This window comes from Periophthalmus magnuspinnatus, chromosome 5, assembly GCF_009829125.3.
Source record: "Periophthalmus magnuspinnatus isolate fPerMag1 chromosome 5, fPerMag1.2.pri, whole genome shotgun sequence".
NCBI lineage: Eukaryota > Metazoa > Chordata > Actinopteri > Gobiiformes > Gobiidae > Periophthalmus > Periophthalmus magnuspinnatus.
Window position 1 is genome coordinate 27482753 of NC_047130.1, and position 13064 is coordinate 27495816.

The window sequence follows — 13064 nt, forward strand, 5'->3', positions numbered from 1 at the left end:
CCAAGTTACGAGCCAGATCTGTTGAAACACGAGCCCCCTCACAGTACGGAAGCAGTTTTTTTTTTTTTTTTTCCAAATTATCCTGTTCAGCTATTCAAAAACTATAATTAAATGAATGCTAGATACATTGGATTAAATGTCATACTGTGGGAAATACCCGTGAAGCATCTCAATGACAGACCTCTACCAGAAAAATTGCACATTACACCTTTAAATTGCAACCCAGAACAACCTTATACCGTTGAACTATTTTGCATGGCGGCATTTCTCATCCCGTGTCCTATTTTACCAGGGTATATGCTTCCGTCTTCTTTTATGTATCTTTTGTTTCATATGGGACTAAAAGTGCAGGTCAGGTATCAATAGTTTACAGATGAGAAACAACACAAAGAATCCCTCTTTTATCCCACTTCACAAAGCCTTAAATGATATCGCTGTAATCCTCCAAGAGAAGGCTATTATTTTGTACAGAGATCTATGTCCGAGTAATCCCCCCAAAACACTGGTGTGTGTTTGAGAGCGGATCAAGCCTCGAAGGTGGTGATCCCGGCTACTATGTCATGAAAGAGATAATAGAAATGCAACAGAAAGGCAGGGCAGATGGACGCAAAACATAGGCAAACATACCGTACGTCAAGACTTAAATATGAACTACAGTTGTCGCGGTTTACCTTTCGCAGTCTCGCTATTTTGCAGATTTTTTTCAATGCAATTCTACACGCTTTTTTACAGGCATTGTGCTCTACGTCCAGACCGGCCAAGGCACTGCAGACCACCGTCAATCGATCTCCTACAGTACAGAATGCGTTCAGCCAAATTTACATAAATGTTTAATCGACACAACAACGAAGCGGCGCCAGGACAAAGAGGCACGGTCCTAGAGGAACTGGGAAATACATTTGAGTCACTATTAATCAATCAAACAAGAGAGAAATGTGAGAAAATGTTAATGCCTGTCTGAGAAAAGTGTATAAAGTGTTTGGTGAGGCCTTAAAACATAGAATAATTGTAAAAAATAAAGCTGATACTTAGCGGATTTCGCCTGTTGTGGGTTATTTTTGGTCCCCGAGATAAACGAGTGACCACCGTATAGCTTTTCTAGTGTATGGTCTGCTTGGAATGGTCCACAGTATCACATTAAACATATCTCAACATGGAGCCAAGCAGGAAAAAGAGGCCAAGTTACAGGTCAAATCTCTGGAGAAGCACCCATGGAACCAGCATGACAGAAAGATATGTTTAATGTCTGCAGAACATGCCAGGCAAAGCAATAGCATCTCCATGACCTAAAGAGATGGTTGTACAATGATATCTAAATCAATTTTGTTTGACTAAAATGAGTACAGCCCCCTTTAGCTGTTATAGTCATTTTTTACATTGGGTATAATACAAAACCATTCAAAAACAGACCTGTACTTAAAAGCGAAAAAGTTCCTCACAATTCAAAAAGCACTCCAAACCGTGTGTGATGTTTCATTCCAACATATTTTCACTTTGATCTGTTGGATAAATTCCACATTGGGAGAGGGGACTGTCACCACCCAAATAACACATGGCAATGAAGCAGAAGAGCAACGGCTTTGAACTTGAGAAAGAGTGGGTTGAAATGCAGAGGCGCCCCAAATGAAAAGGCATCAGATCACTGCCACCGCCCCCTGACTGCACTTAAAGAATAGTCACCAAAAATCGAGCATTCATGTGATAATTTAAACCGCATTGACAAACTCTTACGGAATGCACGACAAACCAAATGTTAGAATTGAGTTAATTGGGTAAATAAAATCACTGGGAAAATTGTATTAGTGGACGTAGTCAGCCATAAAAGCAGACCGCAGCAGGGGATAGTCACAGTTTCCAGTCATTTCACCAAATAATTAGCCGTCTGTAACAGCATTAGTGCCTGAGAGAGCACGCAGCATGCTAACTCCGCAGTCATCCTTTTCAAAGCTCAAGGGCCAAATGGAAAGTGTGCCGACCGCATGGGGTGATCACGTTTATGCTCTGCTGCTCAACTAACAAGAGAATGTTCAGATTTAAATGTAAAAATTGCTTTTATCAGAAACAATAATGAAAGTATTCATTCGGAATTCATTTATTAATCCTCAAAAATGTCTTCTCTGTTCATTTATTGTAACAGAGAAGAAAACCTTGCACCAGTTTTAGTTACATATGTATATAAAACCAGTAATTGACAGATATGAACCATAATCCAGGTCAGAACATCTGCAATCTGACATTTACAGCCAATTCCACCCATAGACGTTATATCTAAATCGACGTAGCTAATCTGCTAGCCGCCACGTTCGAAATAGGAAGTGATTATGGGCACGCTTCCAGCTCCATCGACCCTCGCTCTAATTCATTTTACATTAGAAAACTGTCGCCCTTCTCTCCATAACTGTTGTAGTGAGCTTTGTCATTTTGGTCTTAAAATGTTCGTATTGACCGGCTCTACATGATCCTGGTGCTTTTATTTCACTCTGTGTCCATAACTCAAGACATGAACATTAATAAGTGACAAATCAGCTGCTTTCTTTCCCCAAGGTTGCTCCCGCTAGCGTTAGCAACAGGTTCAATTGACAGCGTTTCTAAGCGTCCACTCCCTGACAAATCAGTGGTACAAGCAGGAAGAGGCGTTACCTTCAACAGTTTCGCACATTGGCTCTTTAGTTGCTATGATACTTGTAATTGGCTCAAAATTCACCCCATAACGGCTCTAGCCTCGATGAGCTTCATTTGCCTGGAGTCGAATGCGATAGGTGACGTCACACTCACTTAGTCCACTTCTTTATACAGTCTATGATTCCACCACATAATTCTGACATTCTCCAGTTCATTTTTTTTTTTTTTTTTTTTTTATGAGAAAACAAAAACAGTACAGTACAAAACATAACAGGACTTGGCAAGACATAGAAACATGCAAAGGAGACAAAGAAACAGACAGGAAAATTATAAAGCTGGTACAAAGCATAGGACAAGAAACAGAAATAAAACAATGATCAGAGCGTGAGGTGGGTTGGGGGCTAATGAGCAGGTAAAATGAATGAATGAGAGTATATTTATGAAGTTAAAACTAGTTTTGACATTCAGTTTCAGGGTTGAGTCTCCATTCTCTTTTATTTTTTTCCTTTTCCTTTCTTCCCTTGTTATTTTCCTTCCTTTCTTCCTTTTTTCTGTTTTTCCAGTTCAATTTTAAACTATAGAGACTCTAAAATGTCATGATGTCAAGCAAACGCAACATATAACACCCAGAACCTAAAGCTTGGCCATTAAAGGACAAATATCGAGAACTAGCATTTCACATTGAACTTAATATTTCCCTTTGGTAGAATACATCCAAATGAGACTGAGGTCACAATATTGTCTGAGGTGCCACAAGGGAGAGGCATAACTTGAAGTGTTGATCTATGCTCTTGACTGCTTTAAAAACCCTGAAGTCGGAGAGGGGTGGAGCCCGCTCAGATAAATTGAGAGGCCGTCCTCCTCAGATTCCCCACAGTGCACTGCGATGGAGAGAAACGGCCTTGTCAGCCACATAAATCAAGTCCAGCTGTGCCGCGTGGCGTACAACCTGCAGGTACCCCGGATCCACCACTACCACTCATGCCTGCATAACACTACACCACGAGAGTATAGATCTGTTCTGTGTTGTACAGCTGTCGATCGCACGGTTAACTGTCAATTAGAGTCGTTCAATCTATTTTTTTGTTCCTAAAGCTGAGGCTTGGAGCATGTACACCTGCGCGTTTACTTTTGACAATTCTTCGAAGTAGGTGTAATTGATATTGATTTTGGCCGGTGGTCTCACCTCTCTGTTTGGTCATTAGCCTCCGCTTTGTGCTCCACCACAGTCGGGGGCATGATAGGAGATGATTACCAAAGAGATCATTTTACACCAATGCGTCTAAACATTAATGTGCAAAACCGATTGAGAAATCTGGGAGTGAAAATGATTTGCCTCGATCCATCTACAAAATCCATTACGGAACTCGCTGGAGAACTTAAAGTCCCTGTGCCGGATTTTTTCCAATGTATTTGAGCATAATTGTCCTGCCCCAGTACAGCTATATCGTATAAGCAGCTCTTGAGGTCAAAATACGTCAGCTGCATGTTGTCTGTGTCTAGTGTTTATTGTCCAAAGTTCACGATATGTTAGCATGCTAGATGTTATTAGCATGCTAGATGTTATTAGTTTACCATGACAACAAAATTCTGCACTGGTCTCTGAACATTGTGAAAAACACTTATAAACTCATCATGGTGAATATAAGGGAGGAATAACTTTGGACCTCCACAACTGAACTATTTGTTTTTCAGACGGTAAAAATCTGGTACATCATCTTTAAAATGAATTTGACGTGGCTTTCTTCTCATTCACCTTCACTTAGGACTGACATTGAAGGTGCACTATAACATTTCTGGTGGAGGGTCCGCCACCTGCTCGTCTCCAGGAAGGTGTTTTTGCCTTGCCTACAATGTAAAGTTATCTACATATATTGCATTTACTCAAACACAGGTATTTGTGTTACTAAAATTCCACTAAAAAGCATACATTACAGTGAGTGGGGTCATCTCTCCACAGATCTAACCTGTAACTTACCCTGATATAATACTGCATGTCTCCACATAGGTGTAATGAGATAATGCGGAACATATTAGCCAAACAATAACATCGCCATTGGGAAAAAGCAGTTGTCCGACCCTCCAAAAAAGTTCAGTGCATAGTTCACCTTCAAAAACAGACTTGCTTCAGACTGTTGCGTGATTGCTCGCACTAGATTAATCAATTTTAAATGCGCTGGTTCTCTTATATATTTAAGCTTGATTTACAGGGTTGCAGCTGTGTTATCACTTCCTGTTTGATTGTGTTGTATTGTGGCAAAACAAGTCAACATTTACCTGTCAAATCCAGGGTGTACGACACTTTTTCTTCCCTTTGTTAAGCTTGCCCTTGTGTAATTGATATGCCAAAATGTACAAGTATAATTTATATAAGCAAGTCACATACATCCTGCACACACCACTAGCAACAACAGTGTGCACTCCCAGAGGACAGCAGCACTAGTGAAGCCTGTAAAGTAAATGTAGTGTAAAATGTGGCCTTTTGATGAGAACGTGTCTTGATGAAGCAGCTGATTGAAAAGCTCTTAATTCCCCCCCTGCGGATGTGCATGCGATTGTGCTGTAATTGCACTGTTTGTAGGGGGACCGTACACTGCTACACGTGCCTGTTCTCTGAGGGTTCCTAGGACACGGGCTGCATATGAGGCGTTCTTTAATCACAAATTGCTCTCCCCTTCGCAGACATTCTCCACATGTACCGAGGGGTCCCTTCAGGAATAAAGAGCACACATGTTCTGCAGGAAATTGTCAGAGGAACCAAGATGGATTACTGGTGCTGCGTTGGCGGATTCTCACTTTGAAAAATGATTTCAGCCACGGTCCCGCTGATAAAAATAATCCCGGGTGAGCGCTACACAGGACGCACATGGCCAGAGAGCGCCCGGGCCTAATCTGAGCACACATCAGAGAATCACTTTATCTGCAGACTGGGCTTTACAGTACAGTATTTAGGCGATTTCAGGAATATAGGGACACAAATATTAATGGGTACATAAATAGGGCAGTTATAGTTATCGCGATAGTACAATATGCAATATCTGTGTCATGGTAGATATAATGTACATGTATGTTGCTTCTTTTATACTTTTGTCGTCCATCTTTTGCCAAGTTTTACTATTAAAATGTTAGACTTTTAAAAAAGACATGGCTGATTAGATTTAGTAGGTCTGTAATAATTAAACTTTAAATTCTTATGCACAAACCTCTATTTGCCTCATACCTTGACAGTTTGTTGTGATGGCTCTGCTCAGCTCATCAGCTCAAACAGATTTTGGCTCCGTCTTCCTATTTGGAGCAGTAGGAAAGGTGTCCACCAGACTGTAAATCTGGACGAGGGGGCGTACCAACTCTCTCACACCTGGGATACAGTTCTGAAGAAGTTGGACTGCAGATGGCGTCCTACTGGTCCAAGTAAAAAGACAGCTCCAAAATCTGTTTAAATGAGATGAGCCACAGCAACATCGCATGACACTTCTGAGGAAGGCGCCAGAGTGCAGCCCAAACTGCAAATAGATAGGTATGTGCATACAAATAGAAAGAAAATAAGTATAATTCATTTTTTTCCCCTTTCAACTCAACCTTTGGTCATTTACCCTATTTTAGATTTATTAATTACCTACTATTTACACTGTATCCTTACTTCCATGTACCCACCTTATTATTATTAATGAACACGTTATAGTAACAAATACTGTTAAAATAAAGTGTGACCAAACTTATGTAAATGGCTTCTTTGATGAGTATTAAAAGCACCATCCCTCATGCAAAAAGCTTTGACATTAGATAAGATAATGTTCTTTCACATTCAAATACTAAGAAATGCATGTTTGTGCTCTCCTCCTAACTCTTGTGTTTCCTGAAAATGTAAAGCAGGAATCAAGACGAACACAGAGACTAAACTTCTCCCCATGTGTAAATAAGGAATTAGTGTTTCCCGATTTCCACACGTCCCTTGTACCTGCAGTGTCGGCCAGCCATGTCTGCTTTGTTTAATGCAAAATGTCTTAGAAAACCAAAAGCAAATGAGTAATGATGTAGTTTTGTAAGAAAAATATCTGTGTTTTTACAAAATTCCCCTCATGGCAAGAACATTTTTATTCTTTAATTTGTGCCATGATAGTTATAACAATCTAGGTTTGTGAACAGCATAACGTTTGAGTTGTGCTGTCTTTAATAACAGAAATACTATATTGAGAGAAAAATGCGGGATTCCTGTACTATGATTGGTTATGTGAACCCTCAACCCTCAATAATACAATTCTAAACTAAAATAAACATGAAAGAAATGTGTATTCGAGATACATAATCCAGGCATCTTTTCATCTCAAAGTATTAACACTCGTGTTGTGAGAGAAAATGTGGCGAGATTAATACAATTACGAATTACCTTGATTAAAACGCACAAGAACAGCAGATCATGTGGCCCTGCTCCTGGGGTATGCAGCTTACACTACAGTACTGTCAGCTCAAGTGGATGAGTCAGAAACATGTTTGGATAAATAAAACATTTGCAGTGTGCAGTGGATTTGAGTGCTCTCTCTTGACAGTGGTGTAACTCGCAGCCTCAGCTCAGCACTAATCCTGGGCATGCTCCTTTCAGAGGTAGACCTGCTCCTTCATGTGGCTGTTTAAGGATTCACACAGAGGGGGAAGGCGATGGAGTATTCTGTAACTTTTTGTTGTTGGTAAAGTTGTCCTCAAGGTAGTGGTGCAAAGTCCTAATAGGCTATAAACAGCAGAATGAAACTTTTATTTAAGTTTTATACATTTAATTTGAAATCTGACTTGCTACAAAATAGTCTTGTGCTCATTATGTAAATCAAATGTTCTACATGCTTTGAATTTTGATTAGTTAAGGTTATTCTGGTGTTTTATAGTAAATTACTCACCACATCACACCGAGTATAAAAAGGATATATATATACACACACACACACACTATATATTCGCCTATCTTAACTTAATATGCTATCAAATCACAGCACCATCCAAGCAGTATTATCAATAAAAAAAATAGTATATATATGTAATAGTTTTCACAGCATGGAGCAGCAGCTTGCCCTCATACAGTTCATTTAATTATTACCACCTAGAATACACCTGTTTGCAGAGCTATTAATTCAGAGTCTCCCCAAAATGATATGACAAGATACTTGATGTGATTTTATTAAAAGCTTGCTTAAAAATAACACCGGGAGCGCAGATAAAACGATAAGTGAATTAATCCAAAGTTGGCCACCCTGCCTGCCGAACAGTTTGGGAAATTTCGCCAACACTGATTCTACGTGGAGGGCGTCTGGCACAGCAGATGGGCCTATAAACGGGATCACACCACCAGACATCTCTCATCTAGGTGACAGACGTGCCGATTCGCTCTGCCAGTGGAGGATGGATATATAATCCACATAGGGGAGAGTGTATCGCGGCTAAACCTACTTCATATTAAGCACTAATAGACTGTTCCACAAATTGGACACATACACAGTTTCTCAATGAGCGGCTTCTTTCTTACTCGACGATTACACCGTAGATACTATCTGTCATCACCCACCAGAGCCAGGGCTATGATGAGAAACAGCTTACGGCAGTCGAAACTATTCATTCCTCCTCTACTCTGATTAAAGTCACATGCGCAGTCATTAGTCTGTCAGAAATCAGGCAAAAGTGAAGCGTTGCCCTCCAGGGTTTATTTGTGATGAAAATAGCTACATGACTGAAGGCAAGGGCTGTCATCCTACCGCTTTTATAACAGTCAAGTGTTTTGCATCAGGAAGTAATAATCAGAATATTAAATGATGCAAAAGGTTTGGGAGACGTTCAGAGGTGATTGCCAAACTGCTTAATGAAAAGGTCTCATGAAAATCTAATATTTTTGTATCATTTTTTTTAATAACCTAGTTTCTACAGTGCTGATGACCATGAGCACTACCTCTCCCTCATTATATATATATAAGAAAAACAAATATATAGGAGAAAAACAGAAAAGAGAGACACTTGACATTCCCAAAAACAGCCAACTTTGCTCTCCCTTTTGACTGTCCGTGAAACAAAAGCCAGTATTTGTTTACACACATACACAGTGATTTAAAAGAAGGGGCTGAGTTCCAGAAAGATTAGGCTTGAGTCTTATCATCTCTGACCAAGCCATCCATATTTGTGAACGTGAACACAAGCCAAACAGGACAACACAATGACAGCTGCTCTGGGGTTTCTATGGAGACATTTCCTTATTTTAAAACATGTGTCTTTTCGTCTATAGATTTATTCCCAAATATATAGGTGCACAACGTATAAGAATAAGAGGTGGCATTATGCTCAACAGATTTTTTGAGCTTTCTACCATGTTATAATGTTGTTCCCCCATTAAAGACATGCTTGGAGAGGTTTTAGATGTCATCGATGCATGTTTGAGTACTTTTACAATCCCTCTCAGGTCCTGTTTGAACCCTCTTTACGGTTAGCAGTAAGATTCTGTGTAATACTCAGCGCAAAAGCCTACTTCACCCATGTTTGCATAGGACAATTCTCTATAAATATACAAAAGCATGACACAAAACTGAAAAGAGTGATTCTGAGGGTAGCAAAAGAGTAAAATACCCCATCTTTAATGTTGAAAATCACATGCTATTGTCTAAGGAAAGTGTTTATTAATATCATAGGGTCGAGTTTGGAATTTCAGTATTGTGTCAACACTACCGGCTGCCCATTAAAAAGGAATAAAATATCTTACGCCATTTTAAATATTATATCAGAGGCGCTATATCATATCAGTGACACTAGATATGAGCGCAAAATGTATATTATAACCCACAGCTCATTTTAACGGCTTTCATCTGACTCAATGTAGAAAATGAGCAATGTGTCTGACAGGAAAATTAGTCTGGCTTTATAGGAGAATCTTTCCAACTTTATCGAAAACAAAGTGCTTGAACTGTCAGGATGAAGAAACATATATTTGAGTTGTTGAATGGTAAAAATAAATGGGTGGCACAATGCTGATCTATCAAATTCCTACCACATTTGTGAAAACTTAAAATGAAGTTGACTGTTCTCCACATACTCTGATGCGAGGTGATTTGAGTTCTGCTGATGTCATCTGTGCCCCATCCCTGCAGCCTTGTCTGGGTTAGATAAGACCCCTTTCCCCTTATGCCTCCCCTTGGCCTTCTGCGAGAAAACATGGCCGCCGCTATGAAGGTGGATTACACGGGCGCTGACACTCGCTCCTTTCTTGTTCAAGCCACTCTGGAGTGCTAACGCTATTAAGGCAATTAATCTTAGACAAAAGGGGTTCAGCGCTATAGTCTCTGATAGTTTCTCACCTCCCCGCACAGGTGCACAGCTGAAGAGAGCCGCCAACACAAGCCCGTACACAGCAACACAACATCTGTGTGAGGGAACGACAGACGCTGTGGAATAACTGCTTTCTCATTTACATGCTTTATCTAACAACTACTCCTTCTTAGGCAGTAAACTTTTTTTTTTTTTTTTTTTTAAATACAAATCACAGTTTTATAGTTTTATATTATGCCATGTTCAACTAATACTGTCACTATTTGTAAATACTAGAATATAGGTGATATTTTAAAAGTGCAATTCTTAACCACCTGCTCATCTCTATGCATGATATTACCTTGCCCAGAATGCGTTTATATTGCTCAAATGTGGATTCTTGCTGTTAACAGACTCATACTCCACAGATCTGACCTGTAGCTTGGCCAGGTGTCATCTCCTTGCGTGTCTCCATGGAGATCAATATGTTTAATGGCATTTTGAATATTATAGGCAAAGGGGGAAAAAAGACAGCTAAACTCTAAATAAATAAATGAATAAATAAATAAATGTCAAAAGTATTTATGAACAAATAATAATCATTCAAGTCAAGGGTCTCAGGTAAACACACTGGATTTATCAGTTTTTTGGCTGAGATTATCTAACTTTTTACAACTCAAGCTTAGGTAAGGTACCAGCTAATGCAAGCAACTTTACACAGCAACTGTTTTATTCACAATCACGGGTCAAGAGTGCGTTAAAACTGTCTGCTGTCGTTTTTCCTACTCTTGCGATGCTTTGTGGTCTATATTGACCAGTGTACTGACCTTCGCTGGACACTGCTTTTCAAGATCCATTGTGGGAAATTTTGAGTGCACTACTTTTTCACTCACTGGACATTTGGACACAGCTAAAAATGGTGGGACCCCTACTTAGCGCCCTAAATAGGGAACAGTGTGGACGTACAGATGCAGTGATGATCAACACCCACGGCCGCTGTACTGTATATAAAAATACCATGTTATGCCAAACGAGTATTTGTAATGCATTTTTATGAGTGAATGTTGCATGTCTTACTAAGTCACACAACTAAACTGATTAAACTGAACTTGCCTGATGTTACCTATTTAATACCCTGGGCGTGTCTGTGCACAGACTACAGCTCCGTAAAACTACTTTAAATGAGCAGTCATTAAAACAGACTTGTGTAATTATTACCCGAACAGATGCAAAACACTTTTATAAGATGTGAACATGGGAGGAGAAGGGAGGCTTGGATATATTTTGGGGGGGATCCTAAAACTCCATCTTCTACTAAAAAGCCCAGCCCTGGCAGCTTTGCACATATCGCCCCCTGTAATATACTCTACAGCTGTTGACTTTTTAATTAGCAATCTGTACCTCATTCCCCTAATTCTGGAAGGGCTGCACAGGTGGCCATTTATTTACACCAACAGCAACATACTTCTAAACATCACACAGACTTGTAGGCCAGATTTCTTTGCAGTTATTTATTCTAAGCTCCCAACAGAACTCAACTGGTGGAAACAGTATATCAAGCATATGCTAGTACAGTGAGAATAGAATAAAACAGAGGAAGAAACTGCATAGTACAAGCCTCTAGCATAGTGTTGCATTTGACACTGATAATTTTTACTATATATTCTTGCTGTACAAGATAGTAATTGACTAGTATTCAACAATGTCGCTGTTCATTCTCCTTTAAACCAAGTCAGTTTGGAGTAATGTTATAGTGTGAACAATAAAGGCATGTAATTCTCTAATTCAGAATCTCTGAGTCGTGACTGAGTGGCTTAGGGCAAGTGAAGGGCATAGCAGTGAGAGCACTATGCAAATGCCAAGCCACTTTGTTTGACAAGCAACAACAGTGCTTTGTATATATGCAAAATCTGGCAAGACTCTGAGCAGAGAGTGCTGCTGTCACTGCAGACATGCTTGAGTGGTGACACCTAATGGGTGACCCCAGCCTGGAAAAAGACAAGAGCCACACTCCCCTCTTAGTTATGGACCGACACACATCTCATGCTCAGCATGCACCAGCTCTCAGGCTTCACCCATAGGTGCCCCCTGTACAATACCGTCATACAAGCTCACACACACGGAAGAGATGCTTGGGAATTAAGAAGTCTAAGGATCAAGAAAAACATTGAGGTGTATGTTTTTGTCAAAGTCACCCTCCCTTTCTGTAGACAAACACAAATGAAGGAGGAAACATCTCAATAAACTCCAACCACTGCCATGAGCTTAACTCCCTCACATCGCTTAAAAACTGTGAATGACGGTAACACAAAATGAATAACACCTTCTTCCTGCCATTGTTGAACTGTTCTATATATTATTCTATCTTCAGTGGAATTTATGCTAATGAAAAGCTTTGCAGTCCTACCTGTTGGTCTCTCGCAGTGGTTCAGTGCCTTTGCGCCAGGAGATGACACCCCAGGGTGACATTTTGGGGCTACACTCGATGAGAACGTCACCGCCCACCTTCACCAGGGTCTGGCTCCTCAGCTGACTGTGGGAGAAGTCTGGGGCCACAGCTAAGACAAGGGAGGAAGAAGAAACACACTTACATCTGCTTTGGAGTGTACTGCACAATGTACTAATGCAGTCATATTAGTAACAGTACATTGTGGCTTACAAGGATTTACTCTTTTGTGCTTATCTTTGGCTGCCTTTTTTCAAATCTGACTCGGTCTCTTTTCCACTTTCTTTCTCTCCCTCTAGTATCTCAGGACTAGTATCTTCACTACTGTCCTGAGAAAGGGATGGAGAACCACTTTCTTTCATAAAACTTTAAGTAGTTTGTCAGTAAAATCATGTCATCTCTAGAGCCTTTTTTATTTTAGTGAATATATGTATTCCATGAAATTGTGCAATCAATCCCAACTTTCCATAGACTTATTTTTCTGAGGTTTTCGGGACAATACGGAAATATAATGACTTGCTAGGAGGCTGGTTACATGTCAAACTCTGCAATGTCTAATTATCAATTTTGAAGAAATGCAAATATTTATTTACTGTTTTTGCCATTACAGTCACATTAATAGTGTTTTAACAATTATGTACATCCTTATTCAGTGTATTTGTGGTTTTCAGACTAGAATTTGATGATGTGACACACTCAGAAAAGGGGCAAGAGCCAGTTTTTC

At 39.9% G+C, this 13064-nt stretch overlaps 1 protein-coding gene across 2 annotated transcripts in view; it reads right to left on the minus strand.

The window, feature by feature from the left end:
- cntn4 (contactin 4) overlaps positions 1 to 13064 on the minus strand; it is a 154535-nt gene that overhangs the window by 34081 nt on the left and 107390 nt on the right. For both annotated transcript variants that reach the window (XM_033967008.2, XM_055221898.1), the window contains exon 11: positions 12302 to 12452. In XM_033967008.2, the coding sequence (XP_033822899.2) occupies positions 12302 to 12452 (151 nt within the window). The remainder of the gene's footprint in view (positions 1 to 12301; positions 12453 to 13064) is intronic.